The sequence below is a fragment of the Protopterus annectens genome, chromosome 17.part0, assembly GCF_019279795.1.
Source record: "Protopterus annectens isolate FY-2018-M chromosome 17.part0, PAN1.0, whole genome shotgun sequence".
In the NCBI taxonomy this organism is placed as follows: domain Eukaryota; kingdom Metazoa; phylum Chordata; order Ceratodontiformes; family Protopteridae; genus Protopterus; species Protopterus annectens.
The window spans coordinates 642543885-642567060 of NC_056751.1; the positions used below are offsets into that span (position 1 = coordinate 642543885).

At 37.4% G+C, this 23176-nt stretch overlaps 1 protein-coding gene across 1 annotated transcript in view; it reads left to right on the top strand.

Annotated features, from left to right (window-relative positions):
- The window catches only part of LOC122791852 (turripeptide Pal9.2-like), a 49894-nt gene that overhangs the window by 17912 nt on the left and 8806 nt on the right, over positions 1-23176 (top strand). The window contains exons 2-3 of the mRNA XM_044059828.1: positions 14075-14124; positions 14209-14330. Of these exons, the coding sequence (XP_043915763.1) occupies positions 14075-14124; positions 14209-14330 (172 nt within the window). The remainder of the gene's footprint in view (positions 1-14074; positions 14125-14208; positions 14331-23176) is intronic.

A 23176-nucleotide genomic window follows, 5' to 3' on the forward strand; every position in this document is an offset into this window, starting at 1 on the left:
CAGTTCCCTTTCTTGAATGACATGAAACCCATTGAAGAATGTAAGAAAAAGAAAAAGGAATCCCAACGGGATACTTATCTAAAAGAAGTAGGCTTGATATAACCAGAAAAGTAAAGGACATTCAGACCAACATACAATTATGGCATGCATACAGGCAGCAAAGAAGTTCTAAGTTTGGAGCATGCATATGTCACCTTTATGCATTTGCTTGGGGAGCATACATCTGATGTACAATGCACCCTAGGTAATAAAGGCTTTGGTATATGTGCTGTACACTGGGCTATCCTTGGCAGGAGATCCCACAGGTGATGGATACTGCAACAGTGATATAGAAGGACATCTGCATAAGCTTTCTGTTTTGGGCAGTCTAATGTACAGGTGACTGTGCAGCACCTACACTGCATAATCTAAATTTGCATACCTCAAAAAACAGAAAGAAAAAGAAAGAAAGAAAGAAAGAGGGCTTTAAAGAGATACTGTCTGCTAACTGTAAACTTATCTGCATTCCATTCATCCATCCTTTTTCTAAACTGTTCATTTATTTATTTATTTATTTATTTTGGGGAGAGGATCTCAGTGGTAGCTGGCTAATTAGGGCTGGCTGATTCAGACTAATCAGACTTCTCTATCCCTAACAACGGTATCCAGAAGGTCCTAGGCTCTCTCCAGGATTGTGTTCTACTGTCTGTGCCTCCCTCACCTCCCGCAAGAGGCACTCTATGGGGTACTCTCAATAAGTATGCAAGCTACAACAGCTTACTCCTCTCATTCTGGAAGAACAGTTCACTACGCCAAGACTGTCCAATTAGAAATGTTCATCACTCTACCATAACCTGTAGATTAAGAATAAATGCAGGGATGGCTGCAAAGACTGCCAGGTAATCTGAGAGCACCATCATGTGATTCATATCTTGCTACAATACCAGCAGTGCTAGCACCACTGCATCCATCTGCTGGACATTTTCTCAGTTTCCTCCACGTTCACATGTAAACAAATCATCAAGCTCCTTAACTCTTTCACTTTAAGTAGCTGCTTCCCTCTCAAAGTTTTTCTGAAAGAGCAACATGATATTGAGGTGCAGCTTTTCATTCTAGCTGATTCATTGAGATCAAGAGGACAACGGTGCCTACAAACAGTGAAAATACAACCTTCATTTCTCTAGTATGGATACTGTCTAAATCTCATCCGTGTCTTGATATCCTATCGGTGAAAGTCATAACCATGAGGGGGAAACAAGACATACATTCATCTCATGTCCAAGAATTCAGACGACTCACTGAACAAGTAAAGACACTGAATGGAATACATCAGTGGCCATAGGCTCACCTTCCACAAACCATTTTTGATTACATTGTCATATGCCTTTTCAGAGCATGCAAAATGTATGTAAACTGCACTGATACATTTCCACAACCCCTATAATATTTGCGTTAGAGCTGATAAACTATTCCATAACTTGGATATTATCTATCAGATGAAATCTCTTGTACCCTAGCAAATATTTTCATAAAAAGTTCAGGGGAGTGATCTCTGCAAAACTGAAATGTATCTCTATGTCACAACTTTTTAAAAATAAAGGACAACACTGCAGATTTTCAGTTGAGAGGTACTGCAGCTGACTTTCTCACAACACAAAATGATGCATTTACTATAACACCTGTAAAATATCCAACAACTGCATTATTTTTGTCAAGATCTCATCCACTACCTCAGCCTTGCTGCCACAAAACTGTTTAATTTCCACAGTGACTCATCAGCAGAAATAGACATAGTCTCATCACTTTCTCTGGTACTGTCTCCTGCTTGGTTCAGGAGTCTCTTAGAATGCTCCTTCCACATCATGGCAATGTCCCACTAGGTGCCATCATTTCTTTATCTTTGCTGAGAAATGCCTGTGCATTTTCTTGCCATTTCCCTTATGGATAACTGGAGAGTTTGCCAAAACATCTTTGAGGACATCTGAAAGTCACTCTTCATCGCTTCACCAATTTTTTTTATATTTGGGTGTTTTGAGATTGCCATAAGAGTTACTTCCTTCCCTATCATTATCCTACAAAGTTCTGCAGACCTTTCTACAAGCACTGCATGGATTCTTAGGTTAGCATTCATACTTCATCATTTAATATTAGCTGCACTACCAGTTAAGCCAAACAAAGTGCTTGTAAAAGTCTCTGCATTAATGGAGCTAGTTAACTTTGTGCATCTTGGAACAGATAAGCAAGTCTTAGAACATTCTTAGTAACTCAGATGTTGGAAGTACGGAAACAGTTTTACATTTAGTAATATATATTCATTGGAGTACCCATGTCTTTCTGTGAGATGAACGTTTTAATCCAATGAATTTTCTACAGGTGAGAATCGTATTTTATATGACCACCAGTACATGGGCATCCATGGCCTGTACATCACTGTTCAAACATTTGAAATTGTTCAACATTTTGACCTGCAGAAGTTTAAATTCTTCATTCAGAAGACCGTTATTATATTAAGCAAAGGAATGATCTTAGCACACTCATTTGTGGTGTCTATAAGACTGACAGTGTGCTTTACTGCATGTCAGTGGAGAATTATACATTTTTTTCAAATCTAAATAGAGGTTTTCTATAATAGAGAAATAGCTGTCTTTGACTCCAATGTTTAATTTTGCAATGTATTTCTACAATTTTAGAAACAGTAGCTTTATTCTCTTTGCTATATTGTCTACAACATTTTAATTCCTGGGAGACATGGCAGTTCAGCATTTGACTTTGCACTGTTTCTTGCTCTGCTTAGTATCTTGATGTGATTATTGAGGGAGGTGTGGACTCTGCATATTCTCTCCATATGTGCAAATGTTTTAGATGGGGTCTGTGGGTTTCTCCCGTATCTCACAGGCATACTGGCAGGTGATCTGATAATGTTAATCTGGACCCAGATAAGAATATGGGATGTGCATGCTTGGCAATGTACTTTTTTCCCATCAAGAGGTGATTCCCACATTGTTTGCCAGTATAGCCACTGGTCTTTGTTACTAAGAACTGCATAAGGCAGGTGTGGAGACTGTTTGTATATATGGATGGATGGTTGGATGGAAGAATGGATGGACAGATAACTGGATTTTCTTCCTGTTGTGAGAGCTGCTTTTTTAATCACTTTATCGTCTGTTTTTAGATAATAGTAGAACTTGGCTTAATTGAAAGATATTCATGGCACAGCTAGAGAATCAGTAGTTCTGTTTATGTGCTAAGAATGGATGATTATCTTGGAGTTAGCTTCATGGTGCTGATGGACAACTTGGAGTTAGCTTCATGGTGCTGATGGACAACTTGGAGTTAGCTTCATGGTGCTGATGGACAAATTGGAGTTAGCTTCATGGTGCTGATGGAGAAGTTGGAGATAGCTTCATGGTGCTGATGGAGAACTTGGAGTTAGCTTCATGGTGCTGATGGACAAATCCCTAACTGCACCATAATGAATTTAGTTTGTGTAGCAGCCCAGGAGCTGGAGGAGGTGACTGGGGGAAATTTGAGAATGACAAGCCAGAGCAAGCCTACATGTCCTGGAGTCAAAGAAGGTGGTCTAATCCTGCCAAAGAAGTGCCACTTGAAAGGATGTCCAAGACTATAGCTCCTTCAGCAGGGACCAAATGAAGAAACAGGTTGAAGTATCACAAGAGGGAGGAAAGGCTGAAGACTGACGGCAAACCAAGGTGTGCAGGCTTAGTGTGGACTTTACAAATCATTGTATTTCAGAGGTGTTTGATTGTTATAATGCTGCTGACATTTTGTTTTCATCATACATGCCCACCTGATGAAGAGGAAGTGGCATCCCCTGCCACAGAAGTGGGAAGTTGAAAGCCATAACCTGAAGAAGTGTCTGCTTTGTCACGGGGGGGGGGTTAAGATCCCACTTCGATGGGGCCAGGTCCATCTCCAGCTAACAGTTTCTGCAGGTGGCTGTAGACAAGGGTAGTGTAGGTGACCAAGCATTCTGACTGCAGTGAAAGTCTCCAGTAGCAGATAACAATTTCACTGTATCAGCATGCCCTAAGTGTCAGACTACTAAAGTGACATCCAGCACATATCATCACCTCCCAAAAGCCATCATCTGGTGAGGATTCTCAGCAGATGACCTCTTGGTTATTCTGACAGCCCATCTGTCACCAGCTCCCCATGTTGTAACTCCTTCCTAGTAAGTCATACCCTATACCTTGTGCCTGGTCTGACCTTTGTCACCCCAGCCTTGTGTGTAGAAAACACACATTTGTCTGTACTGTTTCTTGCCTGACTCTTTTCCTGGCTATCCCAGTCTCTCCTTCCATCAACATTTAACACTTTTGAACCCTAACCCTTATCCTTTCTCTCTTCAAAAAGAAAAAGAAAAAAGGAACTCTATTTTACTCAAAAAAAAAACAGAATTAACCCTACCTTCCTTCAGCATGACTATCCTTAGGGTTTGCATGCATAACCAGCATTAACTGAGCTGTGGTATCTGGCTTTCCTGCACATTTGTTCACATTTGAAAAAATGAAGGTTTGTGGCTACTACCCATACTCAAAAGATTTAACTCTGTTCTCATTTTGGCAGGCATGCACATTTCCTCACCCTAAGAAAAAGAAAGAAATGTCTTTTTTTACTATTATTATTATTATTATTATTATTTATTAATTTTATTTTACATTTGTTTACCGCAATAGTCCGAGTGGATACATGTCCATTTTCAGTGGAGGCTCGGGGAGAAAAGCTCCAAAAAGACATTCAACAAACTGTTACATTTTTACAGTTTAAAACACAAAGTAAAACACAAATAAAATGATTTTTACACAGATGCAAACAAACACAAAAACAGATACCAAAACAAATTATTACATTTTTACTCAGATAGAAAATTCTAGACAGTGTTTTTAAGAATGATAGCGTATTGAATGCCTAGTAGGCTAACCTGGCAGTAGATCCAAGGAGATCATAGGATTTATAAGTTAAGAAACAATAAAGTGTAGACAGACATCCTCCATGAGAAGCAGGTATATGATATGCGCTATTGGAAATATCAAAGACATGGGGTGTGAATGTTTGTTAGCATGAACACCACACTTTTAGTGGAGTTTATCTCCTTTTATTGCTTGATAGTTGTGGAGAATCAGCCTTGAGTTTTGATTTTTGGTAAAAAAAATTAGGAGTTATATAATTACAAATACCACACACACACAGTATATATATATATATATATATATATATATATATATATATATATATATATATAGATAGATAGATATATATATATATATATATATATATATATATATATATATATAGATAGATAGATATATATATATATATATATATATATATATACATATATACATATATATATATATATATATATATAAAAATTAAATATTAAATATATATGTATACATATACATACACACACACACACACACACACACACACACACACACACACACACACGTCTAAAATGCATAAATATAGTTGCAAGTATAGAAAACATCTGGAAGAACCTCATGTTGATCAGGAACGAACACAGGAATGGCTAAGGAGAGATAAATACAAACCAATAGATGAAAGGTTGCTATTGGCAGCACAAGATAGTGAACTTTGTACATGTTGGTTTACAAAGTCCATTGAACATGTGGGAGGAACAGACAAATGTAGGTTTTGTAAAACAGAAGTGGAAACAGTTGCACACTTCATCGCTGGTTGTGATATACTAATGGCAGAAAGACTGTATACTGAAAGGCATAATAATGTGGCAAGACTGTTGCACTGGGAATTGTGCAAACATTATGGTTCTGAAGTAGCTGAAAAACACTGGAAACATGAACCACAAAGCATAATGGAAAATGATAAAGTCTACATCACACGGGATCATCCATTACCAACAGTTCAAAAGATAAATGCTAGAAAACCAGATATAGTGGCCCAAGAAAAGAAGACAAAAGTAGCATTGATCGTAGCATTGATCCCTGAAAGTTCCACACCCCAGTGACTACAGTGTCTTGCATAGAGAGAGACACAAAGTCATAAAATATCAGGATTTGCAGGCAGAAATAACAGCAATGTGGAAGAAAGATACCCAGATAGTTTCAATAGTACTAGGAGCAACAGGACTTATAAAAACAAATCTACAATTGTATTTAGATATATGTTGTCAATACATGTAACTCCACATGAGTTACAGAAGGAGTCATTACTTAGCACATTGTGGGTGCTAACAAGAGCACTTCTGGCTGACATCAAAGATTGGAACAATACTAATTTCATGAACTTTAATCATACTTTGACTTAGGAATGGGGTCAATTCCTGTCACGGTATTAGAATCCCAAAAGATTTGGAGAAATTAAAAAACAAAAAAATATATATATGAATATATCGCTTTCTCTCTCTCTCTCTCTCTATATATATATATATATATATATATATATATATATATATATATATATATATATATATATATGTGGGTCTACTTCAGTAGACCAAAAGGTCACTTACATGATTTTCAGATAGCTGAGATGAAAAGGCAGACAACAGCAAAGCATCAACAGCCTGGAATACCGATTACCCATTCAAGGTAAGTAAGTGCTTGGCCATCCTGAAAAAATAGTAAAACCAAAGGAAAGTAAACCCACCCACCCCCCATGTGGGGGCCTGTGCCCTCCACATCATCTCTAACTAAATATACCAACTCTGAGATCACAGTACCATGGGGGTAAGGGGCAAGGTTCAACAGGGTGGTAAAGTGGTTACTTACCTGGAGTGGGAAAGTGGTGTTCTGGGATGTCACTGTTCTGCAGTTGACGGCATTTTTGTCTGAGCTATCTAAAAGTTGGTCTACAGAAACAGAACTATATATATATATATATATATATATATATATATATATATATATTAGTCTATGTCAGGTTATCAAAGTTTCAAAATTTGAAATTCACATGGTTGAGACCATATGATCGAAGTTTTGAAACTTTGAAGTTTCAAAATTTTGAAATTCACATGGATGAGACCATATGATCGAAGTTTTGAAACTTTGAACATAAAAGAAATAAAGAAAAAACAAACTTTTTTTACATTTTTGCAGGGGGGAAAGCCCTTCCTGCATCCCCATGTGGGTAGCTGAACCTTCCTCACCCCTTGCAATTAAATATGCCAATGCTGAGATCGCACTACAGGGAGGAAAAGGGAAAATTTCCCTATCCGTACTGTACAGCGATCTTCATTCAAAACGTCGATCATATGGTCTCGGCCATATGTATTTTGAAGTTTTTAAAGTTTGATAATCTGATAGGCATCTATATATATATATATATATATATATATATATATATATATATATATATATATATCTTGTGCTTGATATAACTATTTTTTTGTTGCACAAGTCTGTAAAGAGTAGGAGGAGTGATTTTTTTTTCTTCGAAATTTTAAGTAATTATAAAGTAAGTAATCTTTTATCTGATGACTATTTTCAGTCATTTTGTCTTCAGCATACTACCACTGTTTGGCTATTTTTGTTCTTTGTCTTTAAAAGTCCCCAACTCTCAAAAAAGAAAATACTTTACTCAACTAAGAAACCATTCCAGGCAATCCATTAGATACCACAACACTGAAATGATGAAAACATAACAAACTTCATGAATTAATATCCCTAAATACTTCTGGAAAGAAGTCAACAGACAGGAATTGACAATCTTTCATTCAATCACAATATTTTAAGCACAACTTCAATCTGTTTTGCTCTCAGATTCTAGTAACCTTCCCACAGTTTGCTTTACCACTACTCACTCCACCTATACTCCTGAGCCCCATTAAGTACCTTGATTTTATTCCAAATACATTAGAAGTAAAGAAGCCCATCCTTTCCTTGAACATCTAAAAGTTCATAGCCTCCCCCAAGCACTGATGGTCCCCAACCCTGACTTATCTGAGTCTGGCAGTTGTTGCAGTGAGTTGAGGTTGTGAGCTGTAGTTTCTGTGCTTCAGGGTTTAATTGCCTTTCTCTTCATTTCCTATTGTGTAAACTTGAGCAAGTCACTTAACAAGAGAGTGCTTGGGAGCAACTGGGAATTTGGTCAAGGCTCTTCCGTGGTTCTCTGTTCTGCAAGCCCAATAACTACCTCCTAGATGCTTTGATACAGCTCAAGAAACAAAGCCCTGTTTTGCTGATTTTATTACGTAACAGCTCTGCAGTAATAATGATAACATAAATTAATGTCTTTGGGTGGGATATGCACAGTTCATCCAGCACTACACTGCAACAAATAAAATATTGTGACCAAAAATCATACCTGCCCATGTTTTAACTAAGAATCCAGCTATCTATACAGCATTAGACATACTTCCTAAAGTGACCATCTTCCCTGTCAATAAATAAAGACCCTTTAAGCTTCCAGCATAATCAACATCAGAAGTCATAAGAATCACCACTTTGACAAAACTGAAGTTGAGCATAACTTGTAACCTTGGTTCCTCAACAAAGCTTTCCAATTACTGACCTAGGCTTACGTAATACTAACAAAGTAATATTTCTGAAAATATGAAAAGAAACTCATTGCATGTACTTTATACAAATTAAAAAAAAAAACTCATACCACATGTTAAACACATATTTTTTCTGTAGCCACTTTGACAGAAAAGGATAAAGAATGATATCTTTCCTGGCTCCCTTTAGGATCCAATTAACTTTGCTAGTATCCTAAGGAATATTGTACTAAGAGCTTGTCTGTATGGAATATCAGCATCAAATTTAAGATAACTAAAACAGCATACAACACTAATAAAATTAAGCATTGCAAAGTCTGCAAAATAAAAATACAATAACTATTAATACCGGAATAAGGGAAAATGCTTTTTTGATATCTTGAAATGTAAATATGTCATAAATGCTTTTTTCCTGTAACTTACTCTGACTTTGTAGAGTACTGTGTTTCTTTTGTGTTACTTTGCATGCATTACTAAAACTGCACATATTACCTAATGCCCAGCTCATGGCTTAAAATGGGACTTGGAGAGGTTCACTTATCTGTTTAGAGAACAAAGATAAATAAATAAATAGACAGACTTGCCAGACATGCTTCACCTATACGAAATAGAATAAAACACATTATGCTGCAGATTACAAGTATTGTCTGTGGCATGATATAAGGCACAAAGTTTGGCTAGAATGAGAGAGATTAAATAAAAAGCATATAGAACATGTCTACCATGCCATCTGAAACAGGTACCAAAAGCTCCTCAGGCAGACTAAAAAAGACTACGTTAATATTTTTGATTAGCATATTAAATGATTCAACCAAATTATGGAAGTGCATTAATATCTTGTAACCCAAATAAAATTTTAAAATGAGATCCTCCGGTCTTGAAGTCACACAACATATTTTTCAACAATTACAGATCAGCAAAACAATAAATTGTCAAAAATTTCATATCAAACCATATTTGTCTGTATAACAACTACAGATCAGATATGCTTCAATCAAGTTGATATCGATGAGGTTAAAAACTTACTAAGCAAAGTGAAAGACCATATTTCCCCCAGGATTAAACAGCTAGATATCCCCATTTATTAATATACAGTCATGATACATATTGGTAAATTGAAACCTAAGGTAGGCAGCTTTTTGTGAAACTGGAAAGAATCTGCTATAGTACCATTATTTAAAGGAGTCCATGAGCAAAAAGTAGAACATTTTCAGCCTATAAATATTCTCAGCCCTTTTGCAACCATTCTAGACTATGTGATACATCATCCACTCACATTTTAGAGTAAGTGGTGCATCAGAAGTTCACAATCTAGACTAGGTAGTGCATTATCAGTTCACAATCTACAGTACGTAGTGCATTATCAGTTCACATTCTACAGTAAGTAGTGCATTATCAGCTTACATTTTAGATTAAATGGGACATCATTAGCTTACTTTTTAAATTAAGTGGGACATCATAAGCTCACATTCTATATTAACTTGTATATTATCTATTCTTAATCTTCAATAAGTACTGCATCATCAGTTCACATTCTAGAGTAAAATATTCTACAAGAGCAGGTCTGTCTTTGAATTAAACCAGAAAGAATGGAGGATTCTTAAATGAATTTGCAGTGATAAAACCCTATGTTTAATGAAGCCCCACAAAGGGATTGGGTCAATGATCATGAACCATATAGATTATCTACATAAAATGATAGAAGCACTAAATTATGGAGATTATGGTAAAGTCCTAAAAATGGAAATTAACATGACATATAAGGGAATTGATAGCTTTGTGTATGACCTGATGTTGGAAGCTCCCTGCACCTTGTGTCTGTAAGGTAAGTACCTTAACCATTATGCCAACTTTCCACCCCTTATGCTAACCTCCCATCCTCTATGGTGATTGAAGAGGATTTGTCATACATTGTATTTTTTACACTGTAAGAATTCATCTCTAATGTCTGGCATTATTCACTGACTGCAATAGTCTATTTATTATGAGGGACAGAATTGCTATAACAGGCAACATCAGGAGCATTCCGTAAAACCATGGAACGCTGAGAGAGAAGGGGATCTGCCAGTGGGGGGCTACCATTCCTGTATACAGCCATGCTAAGACTTTGGGATGAAGCTGGGAGGAACAGTAGATGACACCAGGGGGAGTTTTATACTATTACTTTGACTAAGTTAAAAAGTTAGTACAGAACTAGGTCTTGCATCATAATGTACTTTATCCACAAAAAGAAGAATGAAACTCTAATGTTTGCCATTCTTGACTGACTGTAGGTTCCATGATTTACCAGGGTTGGTATAAAAACACGAACCCTTATCTGGGTCATTCTGTCATCTCATGGGCAGCTATGAGTTATGTCACTGTGTGTGTGTGTGTGTGTGTGTGTGTGTGTGTGTGTGTGTGTGTGTGTGTGTGTGTGTGTGTGTGTGTGTGTGTGTGTGTGTGTGCATGTGTGTGTGCATGCATGCGTGTGTGTGTGTGTGTGTGTGTGTGTGTGTGTGTGTGTGTGTGTGTGTGTGTGTGTGTGTGTAGTTGTATATGTATCATGGTTTAATATTAGAACCTGTGGGGCATCTAAAGGAATTTGATCAAGAAAAGCTTCAACGTATTTAGATTTAATCTTTTAAACTAAAAATTGATATGTATAGGGGTAGCTAGTTTGGCAAGAGGCAAGGAATGGTCCATTTAGAGGTGTGGATGGTTACTGAATTCTTTATGGATGTCAGTACTGGAAAGTTGGTCTTGTGTGCAGTGAAGTGCGTCAGAGGTATCAGTGTTGGTTAGATGTTATGGTTGGTCAGAAGATTTATTTCAGTTCAGAACTGTTTTACTTTATCTAATAGGGAAAGGGAGAGTTTTATGTCTATGAATGGTTTGTTTGGCTAGGTCTAGGGTACACAAATAATTTCTGTGTCTCAGTGGTTGGTGTTTGCAGCCAGTTATATCAGGATGAACTGCTTAGCCTTATAAAATATTTCAATAATATTTTTTTAGCCATTGATTTTTAGTTGTATTTGAATAGCCTTGAAATAAAGATAAAGAGAAATAATTTGCCTTCAAGTTGGAGGAGGCTTTTGTTTTCAGCAAAGTTAGCATTTTGTTAGTTAAGTATAACAGTTCAGTTCATCGTAGCTAGATGAAATTCTGGTGTGTTAATTAAGTCTGAATGGCATTGTATTGCTAAGTTATTTGTTTTGAATATCATGGGACAATAATTACTAAATGAAGGTGATGTGAGTCTGTAGATAAAATGTTGGAAGGATTGCTGATGATTAGTAGGTCTACAATTGAGTGGTAGTATGAATTTAGGCTTAGATGGCTTAGTTCTGAAATACATTAAATGAGACACAGGCTAGTTAAAACATTCAGCAATATTGTCTACATGGGGTCTAAGAAGTTTAGATTGAAATTTCCTAGAATAACAAGGATCTGAGGATGACTGACAAATCTACAAATCTAACAGCATCAGAACCACTAGATCCTAGGATTTAAGGTTTGCTTGTGACATAAATAAGACATGTTGGTGAGACAAATGTGTCTCAAAGGATCTCCTTGCTTTGGAACAGGTTCCCCATCCATGTGAAGCAGAGTCTATCCCTAACCCTATTTAAGAGTAACCTTGACCAATGGATGGGAAGTTGGAAATTCACCCCAGGTCTGTCCTCCATGTCTCTGATAGACTGACGTAAACAGTGATGCCCAAACTAATATACCTCCCTGCACACAACCTCTAGAAAATACCTAACATACTCCCTCCTAATAAACACCCATGATACCTAAGGACCCAATGAGTTGGATTGCACAGCTAGGCTTAGAAAGGCCCTGGTGGTTGTTAGCCTAGTATATAACTATGACCCTATGAACTTATAATTACATTTTCGCACTTGGTTGCTACAGAAATAATGTTCATAAAGAGAGGCTGGAATTTTTATAAGAATTTTCAAGATAGTTTGATTACAGTTATTTATCTTTAGTTTGTGATCATATTAATAGTATGATCAACTAGTTGATGACAGTTCTCTAATTCTCTCTGTCAGTTCAAAGCTTTTCATTTTGAATTTCCCTGTGAAATAATATTTTTGTATGCACTTACTTTATAAAGTACATTGTTTACATTTTTTAAGTAAAGTGTGTTATTATTAAACTTGAAAAGCTTGTGGCTGATTGATGTTGCCTTGTATAAGAGTAGTCTTACAAAACTGTTGAACTACAACTTTTGGCATATGCCATATAAACAGAGTCTGATCAGTTATAGCAACCATTAAATTAATAGCATGTTTAACTAATTGTAAAAATATTTAGCAATTGTGTCTTGGGTGTGCCAGATTGTTCTGGCTGATGGCAGTGTGTTGTCATAAAAGTGGAAATGGGATATATTAAGGTATTCTTAGCACCTCCTGAAAATGACTGTTGGAATGCAATACATTTGTCCAGGTTAGGGTTATTGTTGATAACATAACACTAAAAGGCACTATTTATGTTTATATTTTGGATTTCACGTGGATGGTAATCAGCTGCTCTGAGGGGCATGTCCTTATTCACTGGTACTATTGAACCAAACTAGCCTCCTAAGGACTTTCTCTGACATAGGTCAGTGTGAGGAGATTGAGTGCACATATGCTGGCATATCATCCAGCCACCATGGTAACTCAGCCACTACCTTGCTCCACCCCATAATAATGCTCCTGCACATCCGTGACCTCTACCAGGCATCATCTGTAATATATGCCCATGGGTACTTCCTCCCCTTAGAATGGATATACCCACCTTCCCTGCCTCTGCTATCAAGTATCTGAACAACTAAATTAACTCAGTCACCTGTGCCACAGTCAGGCCAGTATTCTTCTACACCATAAGCACAGACCATTGAAAGGCGCTGTGCTAAAAATGAGGTGTGTTTAATCCTAGGAAGTAAGTAGTTATAGGGTAGCTGTTCATCATCACAGTTATATTATTTTGGTGTGACAGGAGCTTTTCATAAGCTTAGGAAAAAAAGTTCATTTGCAATACATTCCTAACCCTCAGAATCTCAAGTATACTCTTTGCTAGTGATGGAGTTTGTAGGGCCAACTCTCCCAACTTCTTTGCATACACTTGCAAGTTCTGCATTTCTTGGTGTTGTATATTTTTTCCAAACACTGCTTAATTATCATCTAATTGGAATGTCTACACTATGCATTATTCTCAGAGCATCAGAAAAGATTTTACTGTTTTTTTTCCATTAACATTGACTTCAACACACGTAATGAGGATCACATTTATGTCAGACCCTGTGCTGGGTGAATATTGATTTATTACAATAACTTTAATATTAGAAATCTGTTGAAATTAATGCTATAAATATACAAGTCTAAAAAGTAAAACTAAGAAAAGAAAATTATTTTCAGACAGTATTGCAATTTTGATATGTTTTGTTTCCATTTTCTTATCTGATGTGTGTGTGTGTGTGTGTGTGTGTGTGTGTGTGTGTGTGTGTGTGTGTGTGTGTGTGTGTGTGTGTGTTTGTCTGTGTGTGTGTTTGTCTGTGTGTTTGTGTGTGTTTGTGCATTTATATTTACACTATTGATTTCATTTTGTGATTTTTTTTTGTTACAGGTTCGCTGATAATGCTCACCAAGGCTGACGATGATTCATCTCCCCGTTATGTAAGTTTACTTTTTTTCCATTTTTACAGCATTTACTTTGTTAAGGGCAACTAAAATACTCTTTACTTTATTTCTCCTTTTTAGCCTGACTGCAGTGTTTACAGGGACAAAGAGGATGACTACTGTGCTACCCTTGAAGAAAATAATGTCTGTGGAGAGAGCGGTAAAACTTATAGGAATGAATGTGAACTCTGCATCGTGTCCCGGTGTGTATTAGTTCTTATCACAATTCCTGGTGTTGATGAGTATGTTTTATTTCTAGTTAAAAGGCAAAGAAATGAAAATGCTTTCCATTATCTCAGGTCTTGTAACCACTGAAATGAATGCCACAGAAACATTTCTAGTGGTAACATCTTCCAGTTTGATAATAAGAGCTTCAAAACCTCTGTCTAGTGAACTCCAAGAAGTAACTTGGCCACCTTTATATAACATTTGTGCAAGAAAACCTGTTTAAAAGAGGTGCAAGTGCAATTGCAGGGGTTAAGAATGTCCAAGAAGCCACTCTGCAAGTACTAGCTACAGCAAAATAACTTCATTTTCTATCAGCCAATTGCCTCTAACCATCATACGATTTTAGTGGCCTCATTAGTGAGAAAAATAATTTCCTGCTGGAAAGGTATTTTACAGAATGGTTAGCATTCACACAACTGTGCCTGGTATATTTATTTTTATATGTACAAAAGTCATGATGAGACTAGGTATGACTTGGTTGAATGGTGCAGTATTTTTTTTTTTATTATTAGGTACTAGTGCCTTATAATGAGTAGCTTTTCTGTTAGTTATACTCTAAAATTAAATGTTATTGACAGCCTCATCTTAAAGAACAAAGAGGGGATAATGAGGATACTATTCAAAAATGAGGTCTGCTATAACACAGGAGGATAGATTCCAAAATGTTTTGTGTACTATAGCAGTGGAACTCCACCATTCTGCTTTGCTACCCTGAACATGAAGTTCATCACTGTTTCCTGGAATGGCATTACCCAGTGGGTGGGGTACACTCAGCTTAGTACCTTGCCATGCCAAGTTAATGGATAGATGGGCTTCCCTTTACACCAGGAGAGGTAACGATATTCATCTGTAAAATTTTATAAATTTCTTTATCCGCCTTGGCATGGCCTGCATTATGTTGAGAGCATAGAAAACCTACAAGGTCCACCAGAAGCCATCCACTACTTTACTTGTATAACAGTATTGGTACTGCAGATACCGAGCCTGCCTGCTCTACCAGTGTTGTATAACAGCACTGATACTGCAGACACACAGCCTGCCTGCTCTACCAGTGTTAGATAACAGTACTGATACTGCAGACACCGTGCCTGCCTGCTCTACCAGTGTTGTATAACAGTACTGGTACTGCAGACACTGACCATGCCTGCTCTACCAGTGTTGTATAACAGTACTGGTACTATAGTCACTGAGCCTGCCTGCTCAACCAGTGTTGTATAACAGTACTGGTACTGTAGACACAGAGCCTGCCTGCTCTACTAGTGTTGTATAACAGTACTGATACTACATACACTGACCCTGCCTGCTCTACCAGTGTTGTATAACAGTACTGGTACTGCGGACACAGAGCCTGTCTGCTCTTCTAGTGTTGCATAATAGTACAGGTACTGCAGGCACAGAGCCTGCCTGCTTTAGCAATGTTGTATAACAGTACTGGTACTGCATACACAGAGCCTGTTTGTCTACCAGTGTTGTATAACAGTATTGGTACTGCAGACGCTGAACCTGTCTGCTCCACCAGTGTTGTATAACAGTATTGGCACTGCAGACACCAAGCCTGCCTGCTCTAACAGTGTTGTATAACAGTACTGGTACTGCAGACACAGAGCCTCCCTGCTCTACCAATGTTGTATAACAATGCTGGAACTGCAGACACAGACCCTGCCTGCTCTACCAGTGTTGTATAACAGTATTGGTACTGCAGACACTGAACCTGTCTGCTCTACCAGTGTTGTATAATAGTATTGGTACTGCAGACACCAAACCTGTCTGCTATACCAGTGTTGTATAACAGTATTGGTACTGCAGACACTGAACCTGTCTGCTCTACCAGTGTTGTATAACAGTATTGGTATTGCAGACACTGACCCTGCCTGCTCTACCAGTGTTGTATAACAGTATTGGTATTGCAGACACTGACCCTGCCTGCTCTACTAGTGTTGTATAACAGTATTGGTACTGCAGACACTGAACCTGCCTGCTCTACCAGTGTTGTATAACAGTACTAGTACTGCAGACCCAGAGCCACCCTACTCTACCAGTGTTGTATAACAATGCTGGTACTGCAGACACAGAGCCTGCCTGCTCTACCAGTGTTATATAACAGTACTGGTTCTGTAAAGACTGAGCCTGCCTGCTCTGCCAGTGTTGTATAACAGTAATGGTACTGCAGACACTAAACCAGTCTGCTCTACTAATGTTGTTTAACAGTACTGGTATTGCAGACACTGAGCCTGCCTGCTCTAGCAGTGTTGTATAGCAGTACTGGTACTGCAGACACCAAGCCTGCCTTCTCTACCAGTGTTGTATAACAGTATTGGTACTGCAGACACTGAGCCTCCCTGCTCTACCAGTGTTGCCTTACCAGCTGACCTGTACATTCTACAGGAAGCATTGCTTGTTATACCAGTGTTGTCATGCAGGAACAGCTGTATATTCTACAGGATGTATAGCCCAACAGTGTGGCTTGTGTGGTAGAGGGAGAAAATTTGCAGAGTCAGTACTGTGCCCATCATACATGCCTTCTAACAACCCACAGACAAGGATGGGCATGGGCGAACATTAGTTTATCCCAGTTGCTCCTCACGAGTAGCTGATTAGTTTCAGTTGTATGTGAGACGTGTTGCTTCAGGTAGTCTGGCTTTCCACCATATATTCCCCACAGTACCAGTTCCATCTTATAGTGTATTGCTGCTGCAATGCCAAAATCAACCATTAACTTCACTGGGCTACTCCTTTACATCAGGGTGATACTCTGAAGTGTGTTGGCATTGTCATCCTGATTTTTTCTTTTTAGCTTGTGTGTAGAACTCTACCAGTCCTCATTTTAAATGATTGCAAAACAGGAGAAATATGAGACTTGGTGTACTCCCAGGAGTGGCATACACAGGAAAAATGAAATATTTTATAATGTATTATGTTTACACAAAACAGCTTGACAGCCACATGTGCAGTTAATATTTTTTGGTATATAAAATAATAAGTTATAGACCACTTTTTTCCATAAATATACTATATTTTTGTTTGTTGGTAAAATCTGTGTAGTCAATAGAGAAATCGGTCAGTTATTTGGTGTACTGTCCTTGCGCTTTACAATGTGTGAGATAGTGGTAAGAGGGTGTTGAAGCATATAAGACATTGCTGTTTGATGTGTGTGGTTGCCAATAGTGCATTGCATATTATAATGTGGTTTGTGTGATAGAATGCTATAAAATAAGTCTTGCTGATGATATCTGACCAAAAAAATCACATAATAGTATCCTTTGGGAAGTCATCCATCCCTGGTAATTATCACATTGACAACACACCTCTTAGAGTTGACACAGTAGTCAGGGACTTAGGGATACACATAGATAGTAATCTAGCCTTTGATCATCACGTGTCTACAACGATGAGGAAATCATTCTATGTTGCGCAACTTATAAACAAAGGTATATCATATAAGTCCAAGGAAGTCATTGTTCCACTATATTCAGCATTCATCAGATCTATCATTGAGTTCAATGCCCACTTTGGTATGTACCTAACTAGGCATATCCAACAACTGGAATGTCCACAGAGTTTCCTCACTAAAAGAATACAAGGCGTAAGTAATATGCCCTATGCAGACCACCTCAAGGCCTTATCCCTGTATTCTGTCTCCTACAGGCTTTTGAGGGGGGGATCTATGCCTGGCATACAGGGCATTGTCAGACCCCACTCTGACGGACCTCCTACATATCCACAAAACAAACAGTACCAGAAATACTTGCTCTAAAGACTTAAACTTTGCCTGTGATATAAATATGACCTGCTGGAGAGATAGGTTTGTATCCTAGGGACCACCCCATCTATGGAACAGGCTCTTCATCTATATGAAGCAGAGTTCCACCCTAATTCAGTTCAAGTGCAACTTGGACAAATTGATGGGAAACTGGAAATTCATCCCTGGTTTGGCACCTCTGTCTCTGATGCAAACAGATACCCTGAAAATGGTTCATCTCCCTGGCCCATGCTTACACTTATCAAGGGTACCACAACTTATCAGAGATTTAGTATGCATGGCTAGGCTTAAAAAGGCCCTTGTGGTCATTAACCTAGTAAACATCTATGAACCCACGAACCTATAAGTACATGAGAGATACAACCCAACAGTGAGACTCTAAGATAGTAATTGGTTTTCTATTAGTACACAGCATACGGATGTCACCATCTTTAATATACATACTGTTAAGGAGTCTTTATCACATAAATGTAATAACGGTCTTATAACAGCAGTTATCTAAGTTAACACTATATATTCCCTACATATGAACACACAGCTGTATTTATGGTATAATTTCCACATGATCTAGTTGCATAGTGCAGTCACCATAGGTTAAATTCATCATGCCAAATGGCTACAATGCCAAACTGTGGTATGATGAGCACAAAGGGCAGAAATACACATCGCTGAAGAGTTCTAAGTACAGCAGGGATTGATGCTTTCCAGTTTCCACCACTGTAGTGAGATCTGAGAGTTGATATACATAATAAGTAGGGCATATGGGGGGTAGTGCAGACCCCAGCATGGGGGTGCAGAGGGAACATCAGCCAAGTTTTTCTGCAATGTGCATGTCAGCCCTTTGTATTTTTCATACCATTTGGCATTCCAGCCATTCAGCATTATGAATGTGTTCCAGTCACCTGATACATAATGCTCATTGAAAACATCCATATTACTACAGTGACCATTCTTATGCTATTCTCGATTGGTACTTGTAGGTTTAGTGTTAGTACTGTATTTTAGGTGTATATGAACTGAGATTAAAGCTGGAGCAAGATACCAGACACTTGTATAGCTGACCAATAGATTACTTGTTGTTACACATGACTGTTTCTAAATGCCATGGAGGAATATTCTTAGACTAGCAAAAATAAATGCAAACTTTCTCTTTAAGCAACCATGTGCTAAATTTTCCTTTATTTAGTATTCATTTCGGTTGTGGGTAGCGTGTGCATAATATACTGCACAATAACACAGTGACATCAAAGTACAGTCTGACAACATTTTAGGATACAGTTATGTTAATAGATTATGAATAGTGCTGACAAGGACTTGTGGGTAATACATTCAAAACAACAGATGACCACAGCTCTATTACATCTCTTTACGTAGATTTAAGCCCAGATGGATACATGAATTGCAACATATTTATTTTGAACTGCCTATCAAAACAACCTGAGGTAAAAAGACCCCCAAATAACACAGAGAATGAGAATTTCATATTTTAGCAAAAAGTAATACATTAGCAACACTACAATAACAGGAAACTCTTTAACACCGTGCTCTAGCAAATATACACCTGCTTTAACTCTACAAATACCTTATTCATAGTAAGCATAAAGAATGCACCCCCCCACTTAGATCACATTATAATGCTGTAATATTCAATGCATACATAGTCAGTATACTTTCTGGAAAACATAATGCATATTGAATATATTCTATATTACCTGTGTATGCCACTGCTGTTAGTATGTACTGTTATAAAATCATATACATCTTTCTACAAGTATGCAATAAGTTCTCATAGGTACATGGGTAAAATGTGAACCACAAATATGAATGTTACTTTCTCAGCTTCCTACTCATGTAACGACATTTTTTACCAGCTTGACAAAGCCGATCATAATAGTATGAAATAAGGGATAATATAGCTGTTGTCACTGATCAGGAATGCTGTGTGAGTGTATCATTAATAGTTTTATAAGAAAAAATATTTGTCTGTTAAAACTTAACTTTAGTTCTGTTTTTATTTTATAAAAGAATGCATTTGATCTTTAGCTTACTTTCAAAACTGAACCTAAGGAGATATATTATTGATACATTATTTTTGTAGATTCTATAAATAAAATATGTCTAGCATAAGTAGAAAGGATACCGCATGAACTAATTTCCCTCATGCTAGACGTGTCTACTCCAAAAACATTAACTGAGTCACTAATTTATAGCAAGATGGTGAGAACTGCTCATCTGAGTACAGAATTAAATGATTTTCAAGACAAATTAAAAAGATTATATGTAAATTATAAAAACAGAGGTTATACAACACAACAGTAGATGAAATCCATAACAATTGTGTGATGAGGAGAAGTTAGGTAAGGATGGAAGTAAATTTTGGATTAAGGAAATTATACAGTATCAATTTCTTGGGGGATTGCCACTTATACGTGTTACTTTTTATACTAAATGGTGGATGTAATTAAAAACATTTGTATATGTTTCAACTAACGAGATATTGAAATATGTTATTTAAAGCTCATCTAAATTTGCATTTATATTGGTTTCTGGTATATCTGAGAAGGTAGTCAACAATGATTGTGTGAATATCCTACTGCAGATGGGGGAATATTTGGTGTAAAAATTGTTACTTATGGAAGGGAATGTGTGTTTGTTATGAACCAAACCAGTTAACAAACAGAACCGAAATCAAGAACTCCAGGCAAAAGATACTCCACCAAAGGAACTTTAATATTAAGCGCTTTTCTTCGTCCGTATTAGATCTGAAGAAGTCATCCTAATACGGACGACGAAAAGCGCTTAATATTAAAGTTCCTTTGGTGGAGTATCTTTTGCCTGGAGAATGTGTGTTTGTTATCTGAATGGATAAATATTTATGGTCCGTCATGCAATTCTGAAATAGTTTATTTATTCGTATGTGGTTGCTTTCAGGTATACATATTGGTGAAACACAAAGAATGGTTTTAGAACATGTGGGCAATATTACAAATGGAAGCGTTGTTAGTCCAGTGGCAAGCTACTTCTTGCAGGAACAACATCAAATACCTGACTTAAGACTTATAGCTCTTTTGCAGCATCAGGCTCATTTAAGACCAGGTCAAACATATTGGTTACAAGAAAAGGAAAGTTATTTTAAAGAATCAGTCTTATAGCCTGAGGGGTCTAATATGGATATAAACTGGAAGATGTTTTTTAACATGATCTGTGAGTAAACACTAGACAGTCGGTCTACAGGCTATTATTTTCATAGCCAATATCCAGACAGTGACCAGATGTCAGAATCAAATCCTGTACTTTGTAGCAGTGAGGTAAACTCCTTAGTCATTATGCCCACCACTAAACAGTGTAAAGGTGGCTCTTTACAGGTATGAACCAATTCTGACTGTCTGTTACACATTGCTTCACAAAGTACACTATTCGTTACTGTACACACATGAGCTTGTACTCCTCAAACTAATACATACTGACACATAGCAACTATATGAGCATCCAGGGATGATGATATTTCACTGTCCTCTACCTGTGATATTATAGACATTCATGCAAAGTCCAGGATTCTGTAACTGCACTCTCATTCTGGCATTAAGTCCTATGTCATATGCAGGGGCAGCTTGGGGTACTGTCTGCTGGGCTGCAAACCCCCACCAGTTAAAAGAAAAAAAAGATGAAATTTAAATTAGAAAGTTTTTATTTTTAAATTAAAAGTAAGCATGATTTTTTTCTTTTTCCATGGAAATCTAAAAAAAAAAAAAACAGTTTGTTTAATTGTCTTGATGAGATGCTTTCCAAACAGCCTGGGATTATTTTTATGTAGTTGTGGTAGCTCTTGAGGATGTCAGAAGCATCACTCATGAAGCCTAATCAAAGGGCTGCTGCATGAAGCAAAGGTGAGCCCTTCCTATTGGCTTGGGCTGCCTGAGGTGACAGGGACAGCCAGGGACTGAAAGGAAGTAAAGAGGCAAGTGCAGAGGCGCATGAATGGAAAAGTTGTTGTTTTTTTTTTTTGTTAAGTATTTATTTATTTGTTTATCTAGCTGTCTATTTTTACTATCATGCTGCCTGCTGCCAGCATGTTTAAGCACTTTTTATTTATTTTATTTTTTATTTATTTTACATTTGTTGACCGGGCTAGTCTGACTGAGCTGAGCAGCCCTTTTTCAGTGGAGGCCCAAGGAGAAAAGCTCCAACAAGTGATACAAATTGTCATTTACAGTATACATTGCACAATGAAACAAAAAGGGGAAAAAAAGCATAATCAATACAATAACTAATAAAAATAGATCAACATCTTAAAAACTGAAATTTAGACAATAGATTTCAGGATACAGTCATATACACATCAGCAAAATATTAAAGATCATCATTCAGGACAGTGTTTAAGTAGTGAGGTAATAAGTAGAAGTGAGATATGACATAGTACGTAGGTGTGGGGGAAGAGGAAGGTGGCAGGAAGTTAGGGTTGGAAGAAGGATTACAGAGGATGAATACAGTGGCAAGTCCATTTACTTTGCAGGTATTCTTTGGTAGCAGCCTTAAATTGTTTTTGTACCTCAAGAGACCTAATTTAAAGTGGGAGGATGTTCCAAGCCTTGGTTCTATTGTAGCTATATATTCACGTGCTCACAGGTTTATAGAGATTGCAGACAAATTCAGTTTTGGGTTTGTAGGTTTGCAGAAGGCCTTGATTGTAGCTACAGAGAGGCCTGGTGGGTAAATAGTGGGAGATTAGAGATGAAAGGGTAGGACAGTAGAATTGCTGGTAGAGGATTGAGTGAATGATCTAGAGCTGAGTGAGAAGGAGCAGGTGAGGTAATTCATTATTAATTTATGTCTTTCATTGAGAGACAGTGGTGGGACTTAATAGGTATTTTGGGCAGCGAATCTAGCTATCTTGTTGTAGGTAGATTCTAGTTTGGCTAGCAGTCCAGAGTTGAGATTAGTGAGAACTTCAGAATTGTACAGTAGACTGTTTAGGAGAGAGAGTTATCTTAGCTTCACTGGTGAGAAATGTTTTGTTACGATAAAGGAGACCAAGTTTCTGATAAGTTTTCCTGATACAGT